The 26182-nt window shown below is 43.9% G+C and overlaps 1 protein-coding gene across 5 annotated transcripts in view; it reads right to left on the reverse strand.

The window, feature by feature from the left end:
* PDE7B (phosphodiesterase 7B) overlaps positions 1-26182 on the reverse strand; it is a 380291-nt gene that overhangs the window by 79622 nt on the left and 274487 nt on the right. For all 5 annotated transcript variants that reach the window (XM_089332644.1, XM_089332645.1, XM_008263552.5 and 2 more), the window contains one exon: positions 11809-11892. In XM_089332644.1, coding sequence (XP_089188770.1) covers positions 11809-11892 — 84 coding nt within the window. The remainder of the gene's footprint in view (positions 1-11808; positions 11893-26182) is intronic.

Raw genomic sequence — 26182 nt, forward strand, 5'->3', positions numbered from 1 at the left:
TTTTTTATCTTGACATTCTTATCCTATCATTTTCTCTCTTGTCAACATACATTACAACTTTTTGGTATTCCTTTCTACCAAAAGTCAATTCAGTCTCACTTTTAAGCAATTCCTTAACCAGTTGACACTGCACCTGCTATGATTTAATTGTTTATATCTCAAAAGTTCATGTGTTAGAAGCTTGGTCCCCAAGGTGGCAAAATGGGAGCTGATGGAATCTTTAAGGAGTGGAATCCAGTGGGCGGTCCTTGGGTCACAAGAGACACTGCCCTCAGAGGGGAGTGCTGGTCTGGATTGAGTTCTCATGGGAGTGAGTCGCCATGAAAGCCTGTCACATCCCTGAGTTGGTCTTAGCCTCCCACCATTGGTGCCCTGATGTGATGTAGTCAAGGGGCAGGCGAATGCCCATGAACTTCCAAAACTGTGAGCTAAATAAACCTCTTTCCTTTGTAAAGTTGCTTACCTCAGGTGTTTCACTGTAGCAACCCTACCTCCCTACCTTATCTTTCAGGTCAGCAAAAGAACACCAAGTCCCCTTCCTCTGCTCAGGATACTTCAGAACTATCTGCCTTCTCTCTCTCTCTCTCTTTTTTTGTTTTGTTTTTGACAGGCAGAGTGGACACAGAGAGAGAGAGAGACAGAGAGAAAGGTCTTCCTTTGCCGTTGGTTTACCCTCCAATGGCCAGTGCAGCTGGCGCAATGTGGCCGGTGCACCACACTGATCGGAAGCCAGCAGCCAGGAGCTTCTCCTGGTCTCCCATGTGGGTGCAGGACCCAAGCACTTGGGCCATCCTCCACCGCACTCCCGGGCCACAGCAGAGAGCTGGCCTGGAAGAGGGGCAACCAGGACAGAATCCGGCGCCCCGACCGGGAGTAGAACCTGGTGTGCCGGCGCCGCAGGCGGAGGATTAGCCTAGTGAGCCACGGCGCCAGCCCTGCCTTCTCTTATCTCTGATTGTGCTTCCCTATTTTCTGTTATTACAACCAAATGCCCAAGGCTGGGTATCTTTTAAGGAAAAGAGCTTATTTAGCACACAGTGTTGGAGGCTGAACGTCCAAACAGCATGCCCCCAGCTCTTGCAAGGGCTTCTTCTCATTGTGGCTGATGGCCAGCAAGAGCATGTGTGAGAGGGAGAGATTACATGGCAAGGCAGGTAGGGAGGGGCGGGCCTTATTGTTTTATAACTGCTCTCCTGTGGAAGGTGCCCAAGGGCTCCATGGGAACCTCAGTTGTCCCCATGACCTCCCACTAGGCCCCACCACCCCTTCACACTGCCACACTGAGGACTAAGCTTCCAACACACAAATTGTTGAGGGTACACTCAAACTGTATGCAAGTCGTAGCATTGATTTACTGTCTGTGTCCATTATTTTAGCATTAGATCACTTATTCTCTTGGATGGCCTTTGATGTAATGTGTATTTGTCTTGAACTTGCCGTGAGATTTTTAGCTCATTGAATTAGAGGGATATCTCAGTTTCCTTCCTAGCCCTCAGAATCCTCAACTCCGGGATAGTAGATTCCTCTCTTATCCCCCCAATCCTTGTTGGCTTGAAAACAGCCGATCAGATACTTTTGCTCGGTGTGTTTTGTAGGACCCAGTGCCCCTGCCATCTGAGGCAGAAGCTGGTCATCATGTAGGAGATTATTCCAGACCCATGGTTGTTGGTGTGGTTCAGGCACTTTGGCCTTGTGGCTTTATTGGTATAGAGTAGCATTGTATTTGTTGGATGCATATATGATAACCCAGAGGAAATTTGGGGCTTCTTAATTCAATTTTCTATTTTTCATTCCTCAGATAAAAAATAAATCAATTAAATGATGTCAACCAGATTAACAGAAGGCAATGGTTGTTTTCAGCTCTAGTTAAGAGAGTGAAAACTGTTTCTTTTTGAGTATTTTTTTTTTCCCAGTCAGGTACTTAGAATGATCTTTCCTGACTTCTGTGCTTGGATCCTACTTGAATACCTGGTCTTTCAACAGCATTTTTATCCAGTTGAGTTTAGAATTGTTGACAACTCCTTCCTGCTTTTCATCAGTCTTGAAGCATATTTTAGATTGGCTGCAAAAGCTGATCTTAGCATGCAGTCCTCCTTCACTTCACTATTGTTCCAGAAACTGCTTGTATTATAACTCCTCCAGGAAGCCTTTTCAAATTTCCCAAGACCAGATTAATTATTCAGGGCTGGCATTGTGGCACAGCAGGTAAAGCTGACGCCTGCAACATCAGCATCCCATGTGGGCGCCTTGTATGTGTCCTGGCTGCTCCATTTTCCGTTGAGCTCCCTGATAATGGCTTGGGAAAAGCAGTAAAAGGTGCCCAAGTGGCCCCACCACCCACGTGGGAGACCTGGAAGAAACTTCTGCCTCCTGGCTTTGGCCTGGCCCAGCCCTGGCTATTGCAGCCACTTGGAGAGTGAGCCAGCAGATGGAAGATCATTCTCTATCTTTCCTCCTCTTTCTGTAACTCTGACTTTCAAATAAATAAACAAATCATTTTTTTAAGATTTATTTTATTTATTTGAAAGACAGAGTTACAGAGAGAGGTAGAGATAGAGAGAGAGGCCTTCCATCTGCTGGTTCACTCCCTAGATGGCCACACGGCCAGAGGTACACCGATTTGAAGCCAGGAGCCAGGAGCTCCTTCTGGGTCTCCCACATGGGTACAGGGGCCCAAGGACTTGAACCATCTTCTACTGCTTTCTCTGGCCATAAGTAAAGAGCTGGAGCAGCCAGAACTAGAACCAGCGCCCATATGGGATGCCAGCACTTCAGGCCTGGGCTTTAACCTGTTGCGCCACAGTGCTGGCCCCAGTAAATAAATCTTTAAAAAATGAATTGTAGGCTGGCGCTGCAGCTCACTAGGCTAATCCTCCGCCTGCAGCACCAGTACCCCGGGTTCTAGTCCTGGTTGGGGTGCCGGATTCTGTCCCGGTTGCTCCTCTTCCAGTCCAGCTCTCTGCTGTGGCCCGGGAATGCAGTGGAGGATGGCCCAAGTGCTTGGGCTGTGCACCTGCATGGGAGACCAGGAGGAAGCACCTGGCTCCTGGCTTTGGATCGGCGCAATGCACCAGCTGTAGCAGCCATCTGGGGGGTGAACCAATGGAAGGAAGACCTTTCTCTCTGTCTCTGTAACTCTGCCTGTCAAAAAAAAATTACATTAATATTTCCTTCTCTAACTCCTTTGAAATCTATAGATGCATATATGAGAGTATATAAAAATATTAATTAAAAATTAAATTAAAGAAGGTTTATTTTAGGGGCCAGTGTTGTGGTGTAGTGGCTAAAACCACTGCTTGCAGTGCTGGCATCCCATATGGGTGCGAGTTTGAGTCCTAGCTGTTCTACTTCCCATCCAGCTCTCTGCTATGGCCTGGGAAAGCAGCAGAAGATGGGCCAAGTGCTTGGGCCTCTGCACCTGCATGGAAAACTTGGAAGAAGCTCTTGGCTCCAGATCGCCTCAACTCTGGCTGTTGTGGCCATTGGGAAGTGAACCAGTGGATGGAAGAACTTTCTCTTTCTCTCTGCTTCTGCCTCTCTGTAACTCTGCCTTTCAAATAAATACATAAATCTTTAAATAAAAAGGTTTATTTTAGTGCAAAAGTTTTGGTAATCTGTGTGCAGTTTTTAATAATATAAATTTTCTATTAAAATTTTGAAGACCCCATTCACATGCATGGATTTCAAAACTTTTTGCAACAAAGCAAACTGATCTTCTAATTTCATTTTACACAAACTTTTTAAATTATGTGAACTTAAATTTTTTAATAAATTTATTTATTCAAGAGGCAGACCCCTCCCACACAGAGCAAAAGAGCGAGAGAGAGAGCGAGAGAGAGAGAGAGAAGCAGAATGCTCCTATCTGCTGCTTCACTTCCCAAATGCACACAATGGCCAGGGTTGGGCTGGGGGAGTTCCAAGCCAGGACTCCAATTATTTTGAGTCATTTCTATACTTTTATTGTACATGTTAGGTGTTATTAATCGCATCACATCAAAATTTACTTGCTTATGTGTCTGTCAGTTCCTCAGGGGTGGTGGCAATGTCTAATTCATCATTCCATCTTCAGCACCTGGCACACTGCCTACTATAGAGGTGTGTCCATTGATGTCCACAGACAGAACAATGACAGTGAAAGAGTGACACAGTTAGGATGCTGTCAAGTGTCTTCCACAGTGCAATGGCATTTTGGTGGCTAACCATCCTACGGGTCTGTCACTTCCGTAGCCAAAGTACTTGGAAGCTGGTAGCCAGGAGCCCTGAACACACATGATGGAGCTTGGCACAGCTGAGCCAGCAAGCACCACAACCACGACCAGCGTTCCGCCTTTCTTCTAGAGGAGAGTAAATATTGAACTTTGAAATTGCAGGGTGTGACACTGGCACTCACAAGTGTGAGAAGTCTGAACTAGTCCCAGAGGACACCTCCCTTCTCCGCGTGGGGAGCACAGGGCTGGGGAGAGACGGAGGGTTAGCATCCATTCACACATTCAGGGTCTTTCCATGCTGTGTGGTTCTTACAGGTGGCATTCAATGGTGTCTTTACTGAAAAGCTGTCCTCATTGGCTAGGAGCCCTCTCTTTGAAGACAGCGTTTGTAAGCAAGCTGCCTCTGTCGTTAAGATAGGGATGTCACTTAGCTGCTCACACGCTGGTGGCTTTGGTCCACAGTCCTTCAGTGAATGGATTTCATGTGTCAAAGGAAGAATGGCTGTAGGGGGTAACGTGTTTTGGATGACAGCTTTTACAAAAGCAGTTGAGTCTCTGGGTCTTCATAAAAAGGTGTGTGTGTATTGGGGGAGACTGGTTGGTTGTATTTTGGAAATAATAAGCAAAGGCAAATATTTTGTAGCTCTACTAAAATGACCTCATGCTTATGCAGCTAAAATGGTCTTGCCTAGAGAGGCAAGTCTAGAAGAACAGACCTTTAAAGATCAAGATTAGCAAATTAACAGGCAGGAAAAGCCAAGTAGCCAATTCACCTGCTACTGCAGAGCCCAGGGGTGGGTTGGAGCGTCAGGCTCTCTGTGGCCCCTGAACTGTGTGCCCTGAAACCTGCAGCTGAACCGACCTCACTCCCTGGGAAATGTTTCTTTGTATGTCACTTCCTGGGCTGCGTGGCTGTGGCAATCACATTGTGTGGCTCTGAGATGGTTGCCACGGGAACATCTCAACCTAGTCATTATCTACTCAGGCTGCTGATTATATTAAATCCGGAGACAGAGCCGCCTGCCCTGCAGAAGACTGTAATGGCTCCTGCGACTCTCACTTGTGTGCACCCGGCTCGGAACGCACTTCTCTACGTTCTCTCCTCTCTTGTTTCCCTCCAAACAGGGTTAGTAAATGAAATACATCTGGGGGAACCAGCAGTGGGATAATAGAGCTGTTACATTTCCACCACTCCTGCTCACCCCCAGATCTCTGTTTGAGCAGCTCATCTGGAATCAAAATAATCGTCACCCTTTTTCTCACTCTGTTCTGCCCCTCCATGCTCAAGTGCAAGGAGACTGTCTTCTGGAAAGATCTGTGTTTCCTGTGTCCCCGACAATGGCGCCAAAGCTACAATTTCCTGCTACTTCTCCAGAGAAGCTTCTAGAAATTCCTGTAGCTATGACTCTCTTTTAAGTTGTGTAAAATAGACATATGAAATGAAACTAACTTTCAACAGTAGTTTTGCCCTATGGATTTTTATTGATCAGGGTGGATCTCTTAAGAGGAGGGTTTTCTGATCTCTATTCCTGGAAGGAAGAGGATATACTTTTTTTTTTTTTTTTTTTTTTTTTTACAGGCAGAGTTAGACAGTGAGAGAGAGAGACAGAGAGAAAGGTCTTTCTTTCCGTTGGTTCAGCCCCCAAATGGTCCATACAGCTGGCATGCTGTGGCTGGTACACTGTGCCGATCCAAAGCCAGGAGCCAGGTGCTTCCTCCTGGTCTTCCATGTGGGTGCAAGGCCTAACCACTTGGGCCATCCTCCACTGCCTTCCCAGGCCACAGCAGAGAGCTGGACTGGAAGAGGAGCAACTGGGACAGAATCCGGCACCCCAACAGGGACTAGAACCTGGGGTGCCAGTGCCGCAGGTGGAGGATTAGCCTAGTGAGCCGTGGCGCCACCCGCGAGGATATACTTTTATTATCATTTTCTAGTTGACAAAAAATTGTATATGTTTATGGTGTATAACACGATGTTTTGAAATATGTATACATTGTGGAATGGTTAAATCAAGCTCATTAACATATGTATTACTGAACATACATCTTTGTGGTGAGAACACTTAAATCTACTCTTCCAGCAATTTTCAAGAACTCCAGTCACGGTTTTATATAACAGAGCTCATGAACTAATTTCTGCATGTGATCTTTGAGAGACATTATATTGAGGTACTCTTTTATGGGAAAACCTATACAGGCAGTTGTCTTGCTACAGATTCTCCACACGGAGACATTTTGGGAGTGAAAGATGGCACTTCTAAAAAGAATGCCTGGGGAACAGGTGCAAACGAGGACTATGCCAGGCAAACCAGGTGAATATAGTCACCTAATAAAGGTTTATGCACTGTCCCCGCCACAAATCTGTGGAATGGAACCTCTTTTTCACAAAATTACTTATGTATTTAAAAATTATAATTTTAACTGGGGTTTTGAAATCTGGATCAATAAGAAAACTTTCTTTTCTGTTTCTATTTTTGTGTTATGTAAATGTAGTCAAATGAGTCCATTGTTGAAAGTAAAGGCATTACAAAGAAACAAATGACATTAACAAAAGAAAATAATTGGACTGGATGAGCCTGTGGCATAAAACCCTCCTAAATCTGAGTTAGAGGTTAGCTCCCATTCTGTGTAAGAGGGCCACATAATAGGCATATTTGGATTTGTGAACCATATGGTCTCTGTTGCAACTGCTCTACCATTGTCGGGTGAAGGCAGCCAAAGGTGATATATAAACAAATGGACATGCCATGCTCCCAAGAAAATGTCATTTGTCAACACCAGCAAGGCCAGGACAGATTGGTGTATTGGCTGTCATTTGTCCATCCCTGTTCCCGTTATCTGTTTTCAGACCCAGAACTTTGTTCTGATGGAAGACAAGTTATTTTATATCTTCTGTTTCCCTCTGTTCTGTGGTGACAGGCTGGAGCCATGGCTAATGGGGCCAGAGCAGAAATGTGATGGGCCTATTAAACACTCATTTATGGACATGCATGTTCCAGGGATTCCAGGCAGGCACTGAGGTGGGTGTAGAAGGTGGACAGCCAGGAACACTCTGGACATGGAATGGCAGTTGTATGGGTTTCACTAAACATTTTATTTATGATCAAATTTTCAAATTTATTTTTTATTTATTTGAAAGAGAGAAAGAGAGATCCTCTATCTATTGGTTCACTCCCTAAAAGACTCTAAAAGACTCTAATAGCCATGGCTAGGTCAGAGCAAAGCCAGGAGCCTGGAACTCAATGAGGGTCTCTCCCAAGGGTGCCAAGGGCGTAAGTACTTAAGCCATCATCTGTTGCCTCCCAGGGTGTGCATTAACAGGAAGCTGGAATGGAAGTTGGGTAGCTGAGACTTGAATCAGGCACTCTGCTATGGGATGTGGGTATCCCAAGCAGTGACTGAATCCCTGGGCCAAATGGCTCCTCCCCACCACCCTCCATGAACATTTTAGAAGGATGGTGGCAGAAGACAGGATGAGGGGAATGGAGGGTATGGTGAGTTGTGTTTTCCTATAAATGGTTAAATAAAAAAGTCCTAGATCAGGATTTGGAATTTGAGAGCAAAAATACAATCACTAAATGAAAATGTTGTCTTGGTGGCTGGCATTGTGACATAGTGGGTAAAGCTGCAGTTTGTGACACTGGCATCCCATATGGGTGCCGGTGGCTCGTGTCCTGCTGCTCTACATCTGATTCAGCTCCACGCTAAAGCATCTGGAAAAGCAGTGAGGATGGTCCAAGTGCTGGGGCCCCTGCACTAACTTTGGAGACTTGGAGGGAGCTCCTGGCTCCTGACTTCTGACTGGCCTAGCTCTTTCTGTTGCGGTCATTTGGGGAATGAACTACAGGATGGAAGATCTCTCTCTCCCCATCTGTCCCCTACCCCCATAACTCTGCGTTCGAAATAAAAATAAATAAATCTTTGAAAAAGAAAACGTAGTCTTGGATGTGGCCCATACTTAGAAAAGAATGACTTAGAATTAAGGTAAATGATATTAAGAATTTCTTTAAACTAAATTGACACTTATCCTGTAGAACTGGAATAGGTTGATAAAAATAAGTTTTAGGAGAAAATTAAAGAAGGTTCCCAAATGTTTCTTTTTCAGGAGAAAGCACACACTAAAAACCCAAGCAAACCACAACAAAGACATGTACAAGATAAGCGAACAGATGGCACATAAAATAGCAGAAATGTGACATATACCATCTATCTTATGTGACTGTATGTAAGACAGATGTTTACATACCTACTACTACTTGGTGACAAGTTGCTATAATTGATGCTAAGGTAGGAACCTGGAGAATGATCACAGTAATGTTACTAGTTTTATTTTCTTTTGCTTTTAAAAAAAGATTTATTTTTATTTATTTGAAAGGCAGAGTTGGTGGGTGGGTGAGGGGGGAAGTCTTCCATCCAGTGGTTCATTCCCCAATGGCTACAATAGGCCAAAGCCAAGAGCCAGGAGCTTCTTCTGGATCTTCCACATGGGTGGCCCAAGCACTTAGGCCATCCTCCACTGCTTTCACAGGCACATTAACAGGGAGCTGCAAGGGAAGCGGAACAGCGAGGACTTAAACTGGTGCCCATATGGGATGCTGGCATTTCAGGCATGGCTTAACCCACTGTGTCACCATGCTGGTCCCACTAGTTCTATTTTCAACTCATCAACAGAGTAGATGGGAGCATTAAACAAAGCAGTGGCTAGGGCTGGTGGTTGGTCTGGCAGTTAAGATGCCTAGCATGCCAGCATCCCATATTGGAGTGCCTGGGTTTGAGTCTTGGCTTTGCTTTCAATTCCAGCTTTCTTGCTGACGCATGACCTAGGAGGCAGCATGCAGTTTGAGTGCTGGGGTTCTTGCTTCCCAAAGGTGAGACCCAGATTCTGTTCTAGGCTCCTGGCTTTAGCGTAGCCCAGCTCCAGCTGTTGCAGGCATTTCGGGATTGAACCGGCATATGGAGCATTCTCTGTTTCTGTCTCTCTACTTTCAAATAAGATAAAAATAAAGAAAATAAAAAAAATTAAAATATAGTACCATAAATAAGGAAAAACCTCAGAGTTCTTCAGTCCTATATTTGCTGTTCAGTTAAACATAGAAGATGGTTTGCATTTAGTTTTAGTATCACCCTTTTTGGGAATCTTTTATTGTAATTGGTAAGTAAACTATAGTTATGGATTGGTCAATAACTATGAGGATACTGTCTTTTAGGCTCTTGTCTTCTATTTAGGATTGTACTTTATATACCTAGGAAAAAACAATTTGTGACAACTTATAAATCAAAATACAACTTGCATTGCCTTGGGATATGTTAGAGATTAAATGACACAATTGAAAGGGTTTCTGGAATGGAGCACAGAGCAGAAGGAAAGGGAATTTCAGGATGGATGGCCAATACTGTCACTACATGAATGGCGGATCTCGAGCCGCAGGTGGGGAGAGATGGGTTGGAAGTACAGAGAGCATCCAGGGACAGGGTAAGAGGCTGGAGCAGGGTTCAGGTGCTGTAAAGTTCCTTCAGGATCTGCCTCCAAGAGATGAGGATGGCAACTGCTTTAGATGACTCGCTTTATGGTTCTAACAGGAGTTCTAATAGGTTCTAATTATCAGTCAGGAATTTCTTTTAAAATCGTTATATGTTTTTGAAGTGTTTTTTTTTTTCAGATTATAAAAATAAAGGAAGTAAACTGTAAAAAAGAAAAAAATCTAAGAGTAATCAAAGCCTATGAGGTGGACACTTAAATATTCCATAGTTTATGGGCAAGGATAACTACAATTCGCAGTGATGCTGCCTATTAGCACTGGAATTATTTAAAAAAAATCATTCAGAACCTGGTAATCATAAAGAGAAGTATCTTCTATTTTCTTAATTTGTTAATGGCTTATACTAAAAACCATTGAAAAGAGGCTTTTTGGTTGTTTTCTCCCTCCAAGTTTTAGAATGGGATGCCATCGGAGAATTCTGGACTGGATGAAAGGATGAACAGTGCCCTTTGCGCACCCTTAACCTACTTGGCAAAACCACATGCCTAAGACCTGGAAATCCACATGATTTAGAGACCGTCAAAGGTGTGGCTTCCATGGGTACTGGGCCAACCCTTTCAAGACCATAAGGAGAGGTCAGAGGTCCCATGGCAGCTCCCGTGGGCTGTGTCCAGCATTGCACTGGTCCAGCAGCCCAGTTCTGTTTTCTCAAAAGCATTTTTGGGGGTTTGGGTGGGGAAGATGATCTTTAGTATGGAAAGAGTTACTCCAAGTCCCTGTGTTTCTGAATGAGCTGAAAAAACAGATACTGTACATTGATAAGGAAGGTTAATAAGCTAGGAGACATGCAAACATGCTGGCCTTTGAAGGATTTAGGGATCAGAAATAGCATGTTTTCATTTCTCTTAGTCATTTCCAGGGGTAGAGGTGAGTCAAATTACCTTGTTAGCCAAGTTGTTTATGTCAAAGGAAAGTAATATTTTGTGGGTGCAATCCAGAACTTTGAAATTAACAGATGGGAGATGATAGGAGTACCAAACACCAAAAGCCTTGGAGCAAATTGTGAAATTTACCCACTTTTCCCCCCACTGCTCCCTGTAAATCCAAGATGAAAGATGATTATGATACTTAGAAGATATGAAATCTGGAGGATTGAGTGATCAGTGGTCTGGGTTTCCTTAGGAATCTAAGATTAAGAAAATGATGAAGCAAAACCTGAGCAAAGCTCCCCACGAGGAGGAGCTCCAAGCTCCAAGGCGGTCGGAAGCGGGGAAGCAGAAGTGCTCACTAGAAGGACTTTGCCATGTGAGATGGTTGGCCGGGTATGAAAGAATAAAGCTCGAGGATTGAGAGTAGGCAAAGAAGTGAGGATGCATGAGTTCCTAAGGACAAGTGTGGAATAAGTTTCTCTGTGGGCTTTTAAAAATCACATAAAATCTGGCCGGCGCCATGGCTCACTAGGCTAATCCTCCACCTTGCAGCGCCGGCACCCTGGGTTCTAGTCCCGGTCGGGGCGCCGGATTCTGTCCCGGTTGCCCCTCTTCCAGGCCAGCTCTCTGCTGTGGCCAGGGAGTGCAGTGGAGGATGGCCCAAGTGCTTGGGCGCTGCACCCCATGGGAGACCAGGAGAAGCACCTGGCTCCTGGCTTCGGATCAGCGCAGTGCGCCAGCCGCAGTGACCATTGGAGGGTGAACCAACGGTAAAGGAAGACCTTTCTCTCTCTCTCTCACTGTCCACTCTGCCTGTCAAAAAAAAAAAAAAAAAATCACATCAAATCTGCTCTAGTCCAGCCCTGACTGGAGGTAGAGAGAATGAGCTGGAAAATGAAGTCATTGTGTCCTTGTAGAGGGCTTCTGAGACTTTAAGATGTACATTTGCGAGGCTGACAGGGTCTCATTTGGCCCTCACTAGAGCTCTGAAAGGTAGGGCAGGGCTAGAATTTACTTCACGGGCAGGAAATTGAAAGACAAAGGTTTAAGTTCCAGTTGGGAGGAGAGAGATGAAGGAAGGAAGGAAGGCCGACCTCGGAAGGTTTTGAAGTTCAGAGGGAAACGAGGATTTTTTTTTTTTTTTTTTTGAAGAAAACATTTGTTCCTTTCCAGGTACACTTGATTACTCACTGTTAAGTAGGCGGAAGTCAATGAATGGGTAGGAGCCGCGGCGTTCGGCAGGAACCCCCGTCTGACCCCTTAGTCGTACATCTCCTAGAAAACAGAAAAGCCAAACAAATGTTTGAAAACATTGCCAAGTGTATTCCCCTTTCCTCTGCAAATCCTCTTCACCAGTTCTACCAACGGAATCAACACCAGATGTCAGGAGAAAGAGGCTTCCTTCTACCTCTGCCATGTGGGAAGGGGTATTTAATTAATGCGAGTCTAATGAACTTGGCCAAACTCTACCAAACAAATCACTACTCTCTTGTATTTGCCTGGAGGATGGGTCTGTGAAAATTACAGCCATTTACCACGTTTCCATGGTCTTTTTATACCGCCCAGGGCCATAGGGAGGAAGGATGTGAATCTGGAAGGATGAGTGGGGTGCTGGGGTTCTAGCTTCTGTTCTTAGAACATTCAGTGACACCCAGAGTGTCATTTCTCCTGGTCCCAGCATGGTTGTTTTCTGACAATGTCCACCTTCCTCTTCCCTGGGTTGTCATGAATCTATGTTAGCATCTGCTCCAAGACTAGCCAACCTGCAGGTATCTCGGACACTTAGTAGATGGCAGGTAGTTTGTGCAGTTTCTAGTATTTATTTTTTGCAAGTTTCTTTTAATGACGGCTCATTTTCCCTTTTTGGTGTGTGTCCTTCCTTCCTGATCCAGGGAGATAACGAAATATAATAGGAAGACTATGGACATTAGAATAAGGTAGACTTCGGAGAAACTTGGCTCACAAAGTTGCTGTCTATGACATCCTGGGACATTTATTTCTCTCAGCCTCGGTTGCCTCATTTATAAAATGAAACTAAGACTCATTTCAAAGTGCCATTGTCAGAGAACCTAAAATAATACTTGCTACTTGGCCATGAATGCTGATTTTCTTCCTGCAAGGCAATGATCATTCATATTAGGTAATCTGCGTTTCTCGATATTGCTTTCTGTGCACACTCTAAGTGAATGTGCATGTAATGGAGTAGAGGAGAGGTACAAAGATATGAAACCTAACATATTTGAGTCAGAAGAGATTTCAGTTCCAGGAGTATTGATTCTAGGAGTATTGGATCACCTGCCGCAAACCACTTATTTCCAGACCTAAGATAGCACTGGGACCTCACTGTGTGGGAGCAGTGAGGAGGAACAGCCTTCCCTCCTCCCTTCCCCACTCCTAGAGTTAACCCAGCCTGAGAGAGCTCTCCATTCAATGCAATCCATGTCATTGACAGTGCTTAAAATGTCCCTCACATGGGGCTGCCCCTGTGGGTAAAGCTGCTGCCTACAGTGCTGGCATCCCATATGGGTGCCAGTTCGAGACTCAGCTGCTCCTCTTCCTATAAAGCTCTTTGCTTATGGCCTGGAAAAGCAGAGGAGGATGGCCCAAGTGCTTGGGCCCCTGCACCCACGTAGGAAACCTGGAGGAAGCTCCTGGCTCCTGGCTTCCAACTGGCTCAGCTCTGGCCATTGTGGCCATTTGGGGAATGAATCAGCAAATGAAAGACTTGTCTCTCTCTCTTTCTTTACCTTTCAAATAAATAAATAAATCTTTAAAAACTGTTTCTCACAGATAATCATTGAGTGTACTTGGGGTTAAAGTGGAAGTGTGAGTTCTTGGGTTATTCTCTGTTTTGAATTTTGTGGTGCTGTCTTATTTAAGGCTTTGTGTAATCTAATCTTGCATGACAGTATTGATGTTAAAAAATGTTCCAGCTTATGAAATAAGAGATAAAGCAAAGTAGGAGAATGAAGGAATATTGAAAAAGTACATTTAAAAATATGAATATATCTTTCTCTCTGTCTCTCCCTCTCACTGTCACTCTACCTCTCAAATAAGTAAATAAAATCTTTAAAAAATATGAATATAAAGTTGCCACTTGGTACAGCAGTTGAGATGCTGCTTGGAACATCCACATTCCATATTGGAAGTGCCTGGGTTCGAGTCCTGGCTCCACTCCTAATTCCAGCCTTCTGCTAATGCATATGCTGGCAGGCAGCAGGTGACGGCTCAAGTACTTGGATCCCTGCCACCCACACAGGATACCGGAATGGAGCGCCCAGCTCCTGGGTTCGTCCTGGCCTAGCCTTTGCTGTTGTAGGCATTTGAGGAGTGAATCCCTGGACACAAGCTCTCTCTCTATCTTTATCTGTCTCCCTTTGCCTTACTGCCTTTCAAAAATAAAATAAAAGTATTAAAAAATCTGAATACAATCTGACATCACAAGAAAGAATGCTCTGAGGAGCCACGGGGGGATGGTCAATAACCAAAGGAGAGTGACCCCGCAGAGTAGGAGAGTTTCCTCTCCTCGGGAGTGCTCTTGAGCACCCCACGCTTGCAACATGGTGGAGTTTACAAAGCACTCTCAGACACGCCACAGCGCATTTATTTTCTTGTTTCTCTCACTGGACCCTCACAATACCCTTGTGAGGAGAGCCACGACTTTTCTGTTCTCCCTATTTTATAAGTGAGACAACAGTGGCTCAGGGGAGAAGGGCTGTGAAGGACCATTACTAGCCCTGCGGCCCCTGCTAAGGGCTCAGGCTTCTTCAAGACGCTCAGCAAACGTCTGCTGACTTGAGTTTCCTGAACTTTTGGTGCTTAAGTTTATATCACAGCTAGACTGTTAGGCTTCATAGGCAGAATTCTCTGTTTAATACATTGGTTTCAAACTTTCTAGAGTATGATATATATATATATTTAGATTTTATTAATTTATTTGAAAGAGTTACACAGAGAGAGGAAGAGAATGAGATAGAGGTCTTCCATCTGCTGGCTCACTCCCCAGATGGCCACAATGGTCAAGGCTGGGCCAGGCTGAAGCCAGGAGCCAGGAGCCAGGAGCATCATCCAGGTCTCCCACATGGGGGTCAGGGGCCCAAACACCTGGGCCATCTTCTGCTGCTTTTCCCAGGCTGTTAGCAGGGTGCCGGATGGGAAGTGGAGCAGCCGGGTCTCAAACCAGCGTCCACATGGGATGCCAGTGTCACAGGTGGTGGCTGTGCCTGCTAGGCCACAATACCAGCCCCTATACCTGGTTTTTAAAATGAAAAAGAAAAAACAATCGAGTGTTTGGTGCAACAGTGAAGTGGCTGCTTAGAATGTCTTCATTGCATGTTGGAGTCCTGATCCAGCTTTCTCCCTGGGAGTAGCAGGTAATGGCTACAACAGCTGGATCTCTGCCACTCACATGGGATACCCTAGACTGAGATCCTGGCTTCTGGCTTTGGCATGGCCCAGCCCCAGCTGTTGTGGGAACTTAGGGAGTGGACCAGTTATCAAATATCTTTCTCTCTGCCTGTCTCGCTCTTTCTGCCTTTCAAATAAATAAAACAAGTGAGAAAATTAAAAAAGAAAAAAAGAAAGGAAAAGAAAAATCAAAACCAAAAACTTTAGACTCTCACGATAGAAGTTGTACCACTGAGAACACAGAGCATGTTAAAATGACACAACAAATGTAAAGCACTGACTTGAAATGCATTAATATTTTATAATGACAGTAAGATAGCAAGTTACTTAAAACACTATGCCTTGATGAGTCTGTCTGCATTGGGCTCACAAAGTTGGCTGGGACTGTAGATTTGCTGAACTGTTGCTATAACCTGTTGGGCTTCTTGTAGCATTTCAGGCTCTCTATTTAGAATTCACATCTTCATCAGTATTTTCACCTATATGTTACTAACGAGTTGCTCTTGACTTTGTGGTATCAGAGTGCCATTTTCTTTGAAAATGTCCATATAATGTTTATGTAGGTTGTTAACTCCCTGACAAATGTATCCCTGTTGTCTGCCTGAGAGTCCAGGGCAGAAGAGGCCCAGCACCATGGGAAACTACCAATTTGGGGAAACTGAGGCTACAGCAGCACACGATGGAAAGACTAAGGGGAGGGCAGTGCACTAGCAATCAGGGGACCGGTGTGCTGAGAAGACTGGCATTTTGCCACCTTGGGTAACCTTGAACAGGTCAATAACCACTTTGATGGCCATGTTTCTAATATAGAAATTGCTTAATCATAGTAATTTTAGAAAGTTTTCCACATGAAGTGAAATACAAAGACGCCAAACATTCCATATCTGAGCATTCTAACTGATGCTCTAATACAGGCAGATGAGAGTTGTAAACACGCTATCTCTATCCCGAAAGTTCACTTTCTTTCCCCCGGCTTAGATGAGCCCTTTCTGATATTAAATTGTTTCAATATGCTGGTGGCTAGAGAGAAATAATTCAGTAACAACAGCCCTTGCAGGAACAGAGGCTGCTGGGCTGTTGTCAGAAGACAGAGCGAGTGGTGTCCTGCTGGGCTGCTTTTCCTGGCCCTCAGCTCGGCAATCATCTATTTACCTAAGGCCTTATATCCAAGCTAAACAATTATTTTGACTATTCATTAAGGCCTTGTTTAACTTCAGCAGCTTTTTTTTTTTTCCTTCCTGGCAAAGGAAAGGTGCTGTGGAAGCCGGGTAGGAAGCGTTGACAGCTCCGAGTCATGTCCTCGGTCTGTTCTTATTGTGTTCCAAAAGGAAACAAACAGCGGGAGAATTCTTATTTTGAAAGGGCTGTTTCTCCTTTGCCCCTTCGGGCTGGAAACATAACATGTCGTCCTCAGCTCTGAAGGCTGCAAACACAGCAGAGCGCCGAGCTGATGCGCTCCAGGAGCCGAGACCCGGAGACAGCCCCTCGCCCTCCCAGGGGACGTGGCTCCTGGGTGGACCTCTTGCCCACTTGGCCTCTCGCACAGTCATTTATGCGGCCTCTTATGTAACTGGTAAAGAGGGTGGAGGCCCTGACAGCAATGACAGCTTACAGTGGCTAAAACACGGGCTGTAGGACAATAACCAGACTTTGGCCTCGATCCTGGGGAGCCAAGGTCATTTCAGGGTGGGGCAAAGGTGTAAGAAAGGGACAGAGCAGTAGCTACTGTGCTCCTATTGCATCGATGAACAAAGAAGACAAACGAGGCTCTTGCAATAGACAGGCTGCAGGGCACCTGGGCTAGAGACGCGGGGTGGGGGACATTGCCCATGAACAAGCAGAGTGAGGCCATGTTGGCGGAGGAAACGTGAAATGGCAGAGCAGCTGGTACAGGAGCTCAAAGTTACCCTTTTGAGTTTTCAGAGCACATGACTAATTCAGGAAGCTGCCACCCCTGCAAAGAGAAGACAGAGAGAGCTCACAGCCCCAGTTCTCCAAACAGAGCCCTCGCCATACGGCTCTGCTTCCGCTGGAGGCTTTGTTTACCTCGAATTGGCTAAGTGAGTGCGTTCTCCTAGGACGCCTATCCAGCATAGCAAAGGGGAGGCAGGTTGTGCAATTGAATCCCTCTGGTGGATTTTTGGGCGCACATAAGCAGCCAGCTGAGATAAGCAGGCAGAAGTGATCTGTCTGAGTACTGTGATCCTATATGACAGATTCAAGGTGGCCGATTAGACCCAAGTTTCCCCCATTGGAGGTTCAGTGTTCGCTTTCCCCAGTGATGCACAGCTTGTCTGGTCATGGAGGACTGGGTGTTGAACTGGCTGAATTGAGGCTTCCTGCCCACTGATTGGTCTGTTTCACCCGCTACTGCTGAGAGAGCTTTGTGCATAAGAAAGTCCATAAATCACACTTTTGGCAAAAGGAACAAAATAGCGTTTTCTTTGCATGTGGTAAAAAGGAAGTTCATTCTTGTCTTAAAAAAAAAAAAACTTCATCTTTATATTAAACTCAGGGACAAGGGAAATTTCACCAAACAATCCTGTACTACCTTAGCTTAGAATTATTAAATATTTTGTGACAAATGTGCACTTGGGGACTGGGTTGCTGCAAAGGTGAGTGTGTACATAGCAGTGCATTTATTTCCACAAGCAGGTAAGACAGGTGTTCACTTCAAATAGTACCAACAGGATCTATCATCATTTTTCAGCTTAATAGATTTTCAGAGGGAAAATGAGAAAAAAAATAAGTTTCAATCACTGGGAACACAGGAGTATAATAAAAAAGATATTGAACAAGAAGCAGCAGGAATGCCCACAGAGAATTCCCAGAAGCTGTAAAAGAGCTTAAAAGTACACAAAGAACAAGTCTTCCTACAAAGATCAAGAAGGAGGAGAATAACCCAGAGTCACCCTTGGAACATGTGACAGGGGTAAACTTATTTCTGGGGCTGAATTGTTTTTTTCCAGACTCTCACCCAAACCCAGCTTGTTGTTGCGTTACAAATGCTTCTAGAGATTGGTAGTACTTAGGACTGTCTCTGGCACATACTAGGCACTCAAAAGCAATGGTTATTATTCTGATTTGCTGTGGTTCCTTCCTCCAAGGCAGTTGGTTTTACTGAGAAAGGTCTTCTGCATCAGGAACTTTTTGTAGGGCTTCCCATGTGCGTGATCCTTAGAGCTCATAATAACCTTTTTGAGGTAGGTGTACACATTATTCCCATTGTACTAACAGCCCAGAGATTGTGTCAGGGACAAAAATGGGATTACAAGGCAGGTGGCCTTGGGAGCCCTTGTTCTCTGTCACTGCTGCGCGTGGCCAGTGTCTCCCTCTTCTACAACCACTCATTACTCATGGTGCTATTCACTGGTGCCTTCGATATTTCCCAACTGTGTTTCTTCTCTCCCTCTGCTGGACATGCCAGTGTCAATGAAAGTGAGGACCAAAGTATGTCCTGAGGAATGCAGAGCACTTGTCCTGGATGGAACCATGAGCTCCCAATGGGGCCAGTTAGACCCCTGGGAGACCTGGACTTCCTGGAGATGCTGGCATCTTGCAGGTGCCTACTTAGGTACATCAGCCAAGGGGGCGGTTCTAGGGCAGGCTCAGAAGGGAACCTAGATGAATGCAGTTCATTTCAACAAATACTCATGCAAAGCACTGGGCAAAATGTTGAAGAGCAGGTGGGGGAAGAGTCATACAAAAGTTCATATGGTGCTATCTTGGCAGTCAGATAATTAATAATTCAGAAGAATCACATAAATGAGTCAATATGGAATAAACTACTAAAGTTTCAATGATACTGGGATATTTGGGTTTGGGTCCCTCTCTCAGAAGGATTGTGAAACTTTATGATGTTTATATGGAAAGATAATTTGGAAATATCTAGATGTAAACTGGCCATGCTAGCAACTCCATAAAATGTTTTAGTTAGACCTGAAAATCATTTAACACTAAAATTTTAAATTTAATATATTTTTTACATTTAAAAGGACTTCATGGTTTAAAACAATGATTGAAGTTATGATTTAGACTCTTAAACCTGGTCTCCAGTAAACACATTTCCGTGAGGACAAGCAAATGCTTGAAACTAGCAAAACTTTGTTCGGCAGCCGCTTGCTAGTAGGCAGAGATGTCCTATGTGCTGAAAGATGTTGCACACGCTGAGCGTGTCAGATTTCTAGGAAAGAAAATATACACAAGGAGAGGTGGAGAAGGAGAAAGAGAGAGGAACAAAAAGAGAGAAAGAGAGAAGGGAAGAGAGAAGAGGTTACAAAGAAAATGGATATGGGGAGGTGAGTGAATACTAAGAATATGGGAGAGACGGATAGCAAGGGCAATTCCTAGTTATTTGTTTTGTGTAACTGGTGGTTTGGTTGTGCCAATCACAGTAAAAGGGAATTCCCAAAGAGGAGGTATCCCTTATCATTTATTTGATAACTGATATTTAATGTAAGCAATAATTATGACACATGATGTTTTGTGGCCAGCAATACAATGGTGAGGAAGTTTAGAAAGAGCCTGGGCCTCATGGAGTTTACAATCTTATGATGCATAAAAGTACTGTTGCAACATTGGTTGGTGGAAGCAAAGGGAGGTCTAGTGTGCTGAGAAAGTTGTAATGCCCTTCTCCTTGTCAAAGAGGTAGTTGTCAGTCTCCTGTAAGAGGTGAGATGGGATCTGGTAAACAAATAGGTGCTGTGTCCCAAGTTGCCCTGGAAGGTCCGGATTTATGCCCGTTGCCTTGCTGAGTGTAATTAGCACTAGTGCCCCTTTTACACTCAGTATTGTAGTCTGGACCACACATTATGTGACTGCCCTCAGTGGGGCAATGCAGGCAGAGGGGGTGCATACCCGAAAGTCCTGTGGCTATAGGATGGCATATCTAAGAGACTGTTACCAAGCCAAGTGCATGATAGCCAAGAGAACTAAGTGAGTGAGCTGGAGTATGGTGCCAAATAAAGTTGTAGAGGTGTCAGGTCTTTGTGGGATAGACTGGGGAGGGTGACTTTATTCTAAGGGAATTAGGGAGCCACGGAATGAGTTTAGCAGTAAGATGGTGTGTTTAGATTTGCATACTAAAAATACAATCTTAGTTGCAGTATGGAGAATGGATTGGAGGGGGCAAAAATGACCAGCCAGGAGCTCTCTTTTCTCCAAGTGAGAAAAGAGGGTAGCTTGAGTAGGGTGCTGGTGCTGGGACAGGGAAGTGAACACATTTTAGAGGTATTGAGTAGGTAACCCTGACGTGACATGATGAGGAATTGTATATAAGGGCCCAGGGAAAGGGGAAGGTCAAGGATACTTTTTATATTTCTGGCTTGTATAACTGTAGGGTTGATTTTGATAATCACAGAAAAAAGTTCTAGAAGAATCTGGGAAGAAGCTCATGTGCTCACCTTTGGCCACATAATCTGTGAGCTTTATTGAGATTTCAAAGCAAAAATGTCAAGTAGGCAGTTGGATATGCGCACCTGGGGCTCAGAGGGGATGTGTGGGATGAGGAAATAAAATTCATTTGTAAATCAAGGAAATCCACGGGCATTTATGAAGTTGCACAGGAGTTGAAGTGAGAAATGAATAGGGCCTCCCTTCCAGGCTTGCAGCTGGAATGTTCAGTGCTCTGCTAGAGGAGCAGGAAGCTGCCAAGAAGGGGCTGGGAAGAAGCTCCCACAGAGCCTCTCGAGGGGGAGGTGCTGGTTTCCTGATGGACCCTGCTGAAAGGGCAAGGGAAATGATGACTGACAAAAACTCATTGGATTTAGCTGAGTAGAGAGCAAGAGGGAAGCACAGTCCTCCAGACACCACTTGGAGGTGGGAAATGGGGCAGGCTTTATGAAGGAGCTGATGATGAGGTGGATCTTCAATACTAAGTACATTTTTGGAATGTAGCACTTCATATATTGGCTTGCAATTGGTTCAACTATGATCAGTCAATTGATGAGATTTTTTTTAAAGTCATGTTCACTGAAAGTATAGTATATCGCTAAGAACAACACTGACAATAAAATATACTTTAAAAATTCTGTGAGGATGACACAGTCCAGATCATGAAAGTTCCTGTAAATTTTTGCAAAATAGTGATAACCTGTGTAACTTCTTCCTGTATTTAAAGTATGTTTCAGGAAAAGGAGTCTTTGTTGGGGTGTAACCAAGAAGAGTGTTGGGGAAGGAAAAGACAGGCACGTTCATGAGAATAAATACCAATATTGCTGAATAATTTCTTGTTTTTTGGAACTTGGTGTAAGTGGAGAGGAGAGTTTTTATGTATTGTTTGTTTTCATGTGCTTCTGAGCTTCCTGATTCTGGCCGGGAACAAGGAGAAACTTGCCAAAATCCCGCAAGAAAAGATGTTGCTGATCACGGATAGGAAATACCCCAAGTCCCACGAGATAGTCTGTTCTGCAGAGACATCCACACCACGTCTGCTGACCAGAGCAGGACCATGAAGCCACCACACGCCCCGCTGGAGCCTGCCCAGGACTAGGAAGTAATTGGGATTTCTTCATTCCAGGCCTCTGTGCCAGCATGGCACTGGAGATTCCTTCACGCTCCAAGTGTTGTTCATTTTTCGTTTGTTTTTCAGAAAGGAAACAGATGGCAAAAACTGGACTCAGTAGAGAAATGGTTGAATTGATTATATTATATCCATGTCACAGAATGTTATGTAGTTATAAAAAACAGTAACCTCTAGTCCTATAGTAATAGCTCATATTTATTGAGCTTTTGGTGTGAGCTACACAGTGTTTGAAGTATGTCTCAGGAGTTGACTCCTTAATCCTCACAATAACTCCCTCAGATAAGCACTGTTATCAGTACAATGCCCTGAGAGACAGTGGGGTTAAATTACTTTGCCCAAGTGACAAGGCCCATGAGTGTGAAGCCAGATTGGAAAGCAAGCTGGCTGACTTCCCAGCCTGTTCCCTCAGCAAATGTGGTACAATCCCTGTTCTAGATGTTTTGGCCAAAAGCGAGAACCATGATCTCCTGTTTAGGCAGGGTGAATATTATATAGGACTTAAAAACTATACCCCCAAGTAAGTTTACCCATTCCTGGCCCATTCCATCTTCCGTTTTGTTAAGCAGGGATATCAATTCCAGCCTTGAACACTCCACAGGAGGGGGAATCACACGGATAAAAACACTTCGCCAATCACTATATAATAAAGCTTATTATGAACAACATTCATGTGGTTCTTGCCATGTAAATTTTACATAATTTATTTTATAAATTTTATATCATATTGTTATGCTTTACATATTATGTAAATAACACTGATACTGTTATAAAATGCTTGGTCATGTTAAAGTGTGTTTAAAGGAAGGTAAACTTCATGCAACTTAAAGGGTGTTATAATCAAATATGTTTGTGAAATATTGAAGTTTAACCAAGTTAATCTTTTTTTTTTATGTAGGATTTTTCAGACTCTTCAGTATGTTAATGTGCACCATGAATATCAAGAAGGTGAGGTCATTCCACGTTTCCCAAACCCAATTTTCCATAAACATATTTTCCAAATATTTTCTGAAATAACTGTTTTGGCAAAAATAATTGGGTATATATAATTTCCACGTGTGTGTGTGTGAGTGTTTGTGTGTGTCTGTGTGAGCTTAGATCAAACTCTCAGCACTAGAAGGAGCTTAAAAATCCTCTTGTCCCACTTCTCTGGAGCCATCATGCCTTGTATCCTTGTCCTGGATGACTTAATCTGTACTCTGGTTCTAATTTGTTTTTGGGGACCCCAGGCCAACTGGATGTTTATCCATTCATTCCACAAATATGTTTTTGAGTGTCTAGTATTTGCCAGGCCCTGGGAATACAGAAATGAATAAAATAGATAAAAGGCACCTGCTCTTGTGGGATTAAGATACTAGAGAGGGAAGACAGACAAGAAAATCAATAATTGCCTCCTCTTGGGAAGTAATAAAATTGCCCTGGGTGTAATAAAGCAGAGAAAGGGTAATGGCAGGCTGCATGGACTCCACCTTGCCTGCGGGCTCGGGCTGGCAGTGCAAATCAGGCAGGATCTAGGAAGGCCACACTGAGAGGACTCAGAGCAAAGACTTGAATGAAGTGTGGGAGGAGCCATGAGACCCCAGTGGGAGAAGTATTTCAGGCTCAGGGAACAGCAAGCACAAGACTACAAGGAATATTCTTGGTCTGTTCTAGAAACAGCAAGGAGGCCAGCAATGCTGGAGCTGAGAGAGTTGGTGGCAGGGGAAGGGGATGAGTGGGAGGAGGTGAGGGCAAAGAGGTAAGAGTGAGTGTGTGGGTTGAGGAGAGGCTAGGTTTGATGTGTTCCTCCAGGATTCACAGTGGAACCTACGCCCCATTGTGATGGAATTCACGTTGGGGGCTCGGGAGCGTTGCTCTCATGAGTGGGGTGAGTGCCTTTAGAGGAGAAAGAGTTCTGCCTTGTCCCTTGGACCACGTGAGGCCGTAGTGTGCACCACCTTAGGAGGCAGAGAGCTGGTACCTTGACCTTGAAGTGAGCAGCCTCTGGCACCATGAGCAGTAAGTTTCCATTGCTGATCAATTAGCCAGTAAAGACATTATGTAATACCAGTGTGAACAGACTAGGACAAGACAGAAGTGGCAGGCAGTTTAGGGACTCAGAGAAAAATAGAAGACACAGAAGAATTTTGAATAGAATGATGTGATGTGACTAATGTTTTTAAAGGGTCCAACTGGCTGCTGTATTGAGATTAGCATTTTTGCAATTCACATATCCCCAAGCGAATGTCATCCTTCCCAGTTCCTGTCTTCTGTTTCCCATTCCACCTCTGGAGTGGCTGTCAGTCAGCAAGGCTTCTTACTGTGTCCCTCTGTCTCCACCCCCTGGTGACCCCGGAGGTGCTCTCCTCACTCAGTGGAGTAGAGATGCTTTCTTAGGGCCTGTGGGGTCAGGAACCTCTGGGGAAGGGCACTAACCCACCATAATCTTCCCCTGACAACACACAGAAGGAGGAAGATGGATCATGGCACAATGTACTTGGATCTACTAAATACATATCGCACAAATTGTCCATCAATTTTATAAGTACATAACACACAAATACACTTCATATAAACAGTGCCTGGGTTAACTGAATGAATACACATCATTATAAAGGGGTCTTTTAGAGTTTTCAGTTCTTATCAAATTTTATAGTCTTTTATCTCATGTTTTGAAATTAAAATCTAATAATGCCCAGGGTTCTGTTCTGTGTGACTTTTACTGTATCTCTTCCTACTTTGTGAGGACTGATCCCAGAGATCTACTTCTTCATGTCCAACCTCAATTACATGATTTAATCTGTTGAAATTGGAGGACTGGAACTGGAACATGAGTCCAAATATGTTGAAATGATTTCTTTGGACAAGATTAACAAACAATAATGCTCATTCCACTGAGTGTTTGTTGAGCACCTATTGTAAATTTATTGTACTGACTGATTATTGTATTAGGGATTACTGTGACTGTGAATGATATAATATAATGAGAATCATTTTCTTTTTACCACCAGCTGCTATGAGGGGGACAGTTTCTTTCAGTGCTAATTGCTTAATTTTTCAAATCTGGTGTGCTCTTGCTGCTGGCTTTACTCCTGTATGCATAATTGCAACTGTTGGATGGATTTATAAGCAATATATAAATTCTTCTACAGGGAGCACATACTTGGTACTCCTTGTTGTTTATCATTCTAGACACTCAAGTTTCTACCATCTGTATCTCTTCAGGGCTTTTATGCTTTTGCACTCTATAACACACATAAAAAAATAACCTTTGCTTCAGCAAATGGTTACATACATCTGGTTGCTCATGTCCAGGGTCTTTCAGACTGGGATCTTGGCTATACCAGGCTTCCCAGCCAGCCAGGGGCCTGTAGGAATTCAATATTGCAACATGCTGGAAACCCATTTGCAGAACATTGGCTAGGAAACTGACATATACAATCAAGATAACATCACCTGGAAACAATCCTCCAACAGACCTCATCATATGCTTGGTTTATTAGAATATAAGGTTCTTGAGCTCAAGGCACCTCTTAGAATCATAGACTCAATCTTCAGAGAGTCTTAGTACTCACCAGTAGCAGTTGGGTAAGGTGGAGTGAAACTCATATTAAGAATGAGTAAGAAAAGGGAACCATCATTTCAAGCAAATGTTGCCATTTCTCTGGACTGACATGAAGTGACCTAGAAAACTATGAACTTTTGCACCTCTTTTGCCTTTAATCATAGGATTCAGCAGTTTCAACATGTAACCAGAACAATTTCTCTTATTTTTTTTTTCATTATATTTTCAACCTGTCAGGATTTCATACTATTGGCCCAGGAAGGAAGGAAGAAAGAAACTAGGCTAACATCCCACTTTCTTTCATGACCATTTACGATTTGTTGTTATCAATCAACTACTCTGATTAATTGGTTTGGAAGGACTGCATGTTTTTAGTCTTCACGAAGCTTTCACTAGGGAGACATTACCTAGAAGCACTGATGGACATTCCGCTTTGTCACTGAACACGCATGTTAACAGAGACACCCAAAGCACAATCATGCAGCAAGACAAGAGACACAAGGCAAAACCAAATACTTCCAACAGGCATTTCCTTTGGGCACTTGTAAATTTTGTCTGTTGGAATCTATACACTATGATTATGGGAAATATAGGCCACTACACTTGGTGAGTTAGCACAAACAAAATGACTTGCAGAGCTTTTTCAAAAGAAAAAGGTCATGGAAATTTAGAGTATGAAATGCTTACAGGTAGGCAAAAAGGGTCAGAGCAGAAAATACAGAAATAGGTGGTCGAGTGGTTTGTTTGCTGAGACGAATGGGAGACCGACACAGGGAGGTTGTACCACCAGAGATGAAAGAGAAACATTTTTGGCCCTGCAAGGAGAAACATGGTTGTTGAGAAAAGATTGGGGCATACTACATACGGCCATGTTCAGAATTTGAGGATAAACTCGATGCCTTTTTCATGGACTGGTCATATCAGAGTTTAGGAATGACTTTAGCAACAGAGATCTGTTCTTGTGCTCAAAGCAAAACTATAACAAAAATAATAAAGTGTACTACCACTGAAAAGTATTCACTGACCAAGAGTACAAGATACAGGCGTGTTTCATATAATTTACTACAGGGAAGTCACAATTCAAATTCTGAAGG

The sequence above is a fragment of the Oryctolagus cuniculus genome, chromosome 5 (genome assembly GCF_051225735.1).
Source record: "Oryctolagus cuniculus isolate XC-2025 breed Fujian yellow rabbit chromosome 5, ASM5122573v1, whole genome shotgun sequence".
Classification (NCBI taxonomy): domain Eukaryota; kingdom Metazoa; phylum Chordata; class Mammalia; order Lagomorpha; family Leporidae; genus Oryctolagus; species Oryctolagus cuniculus.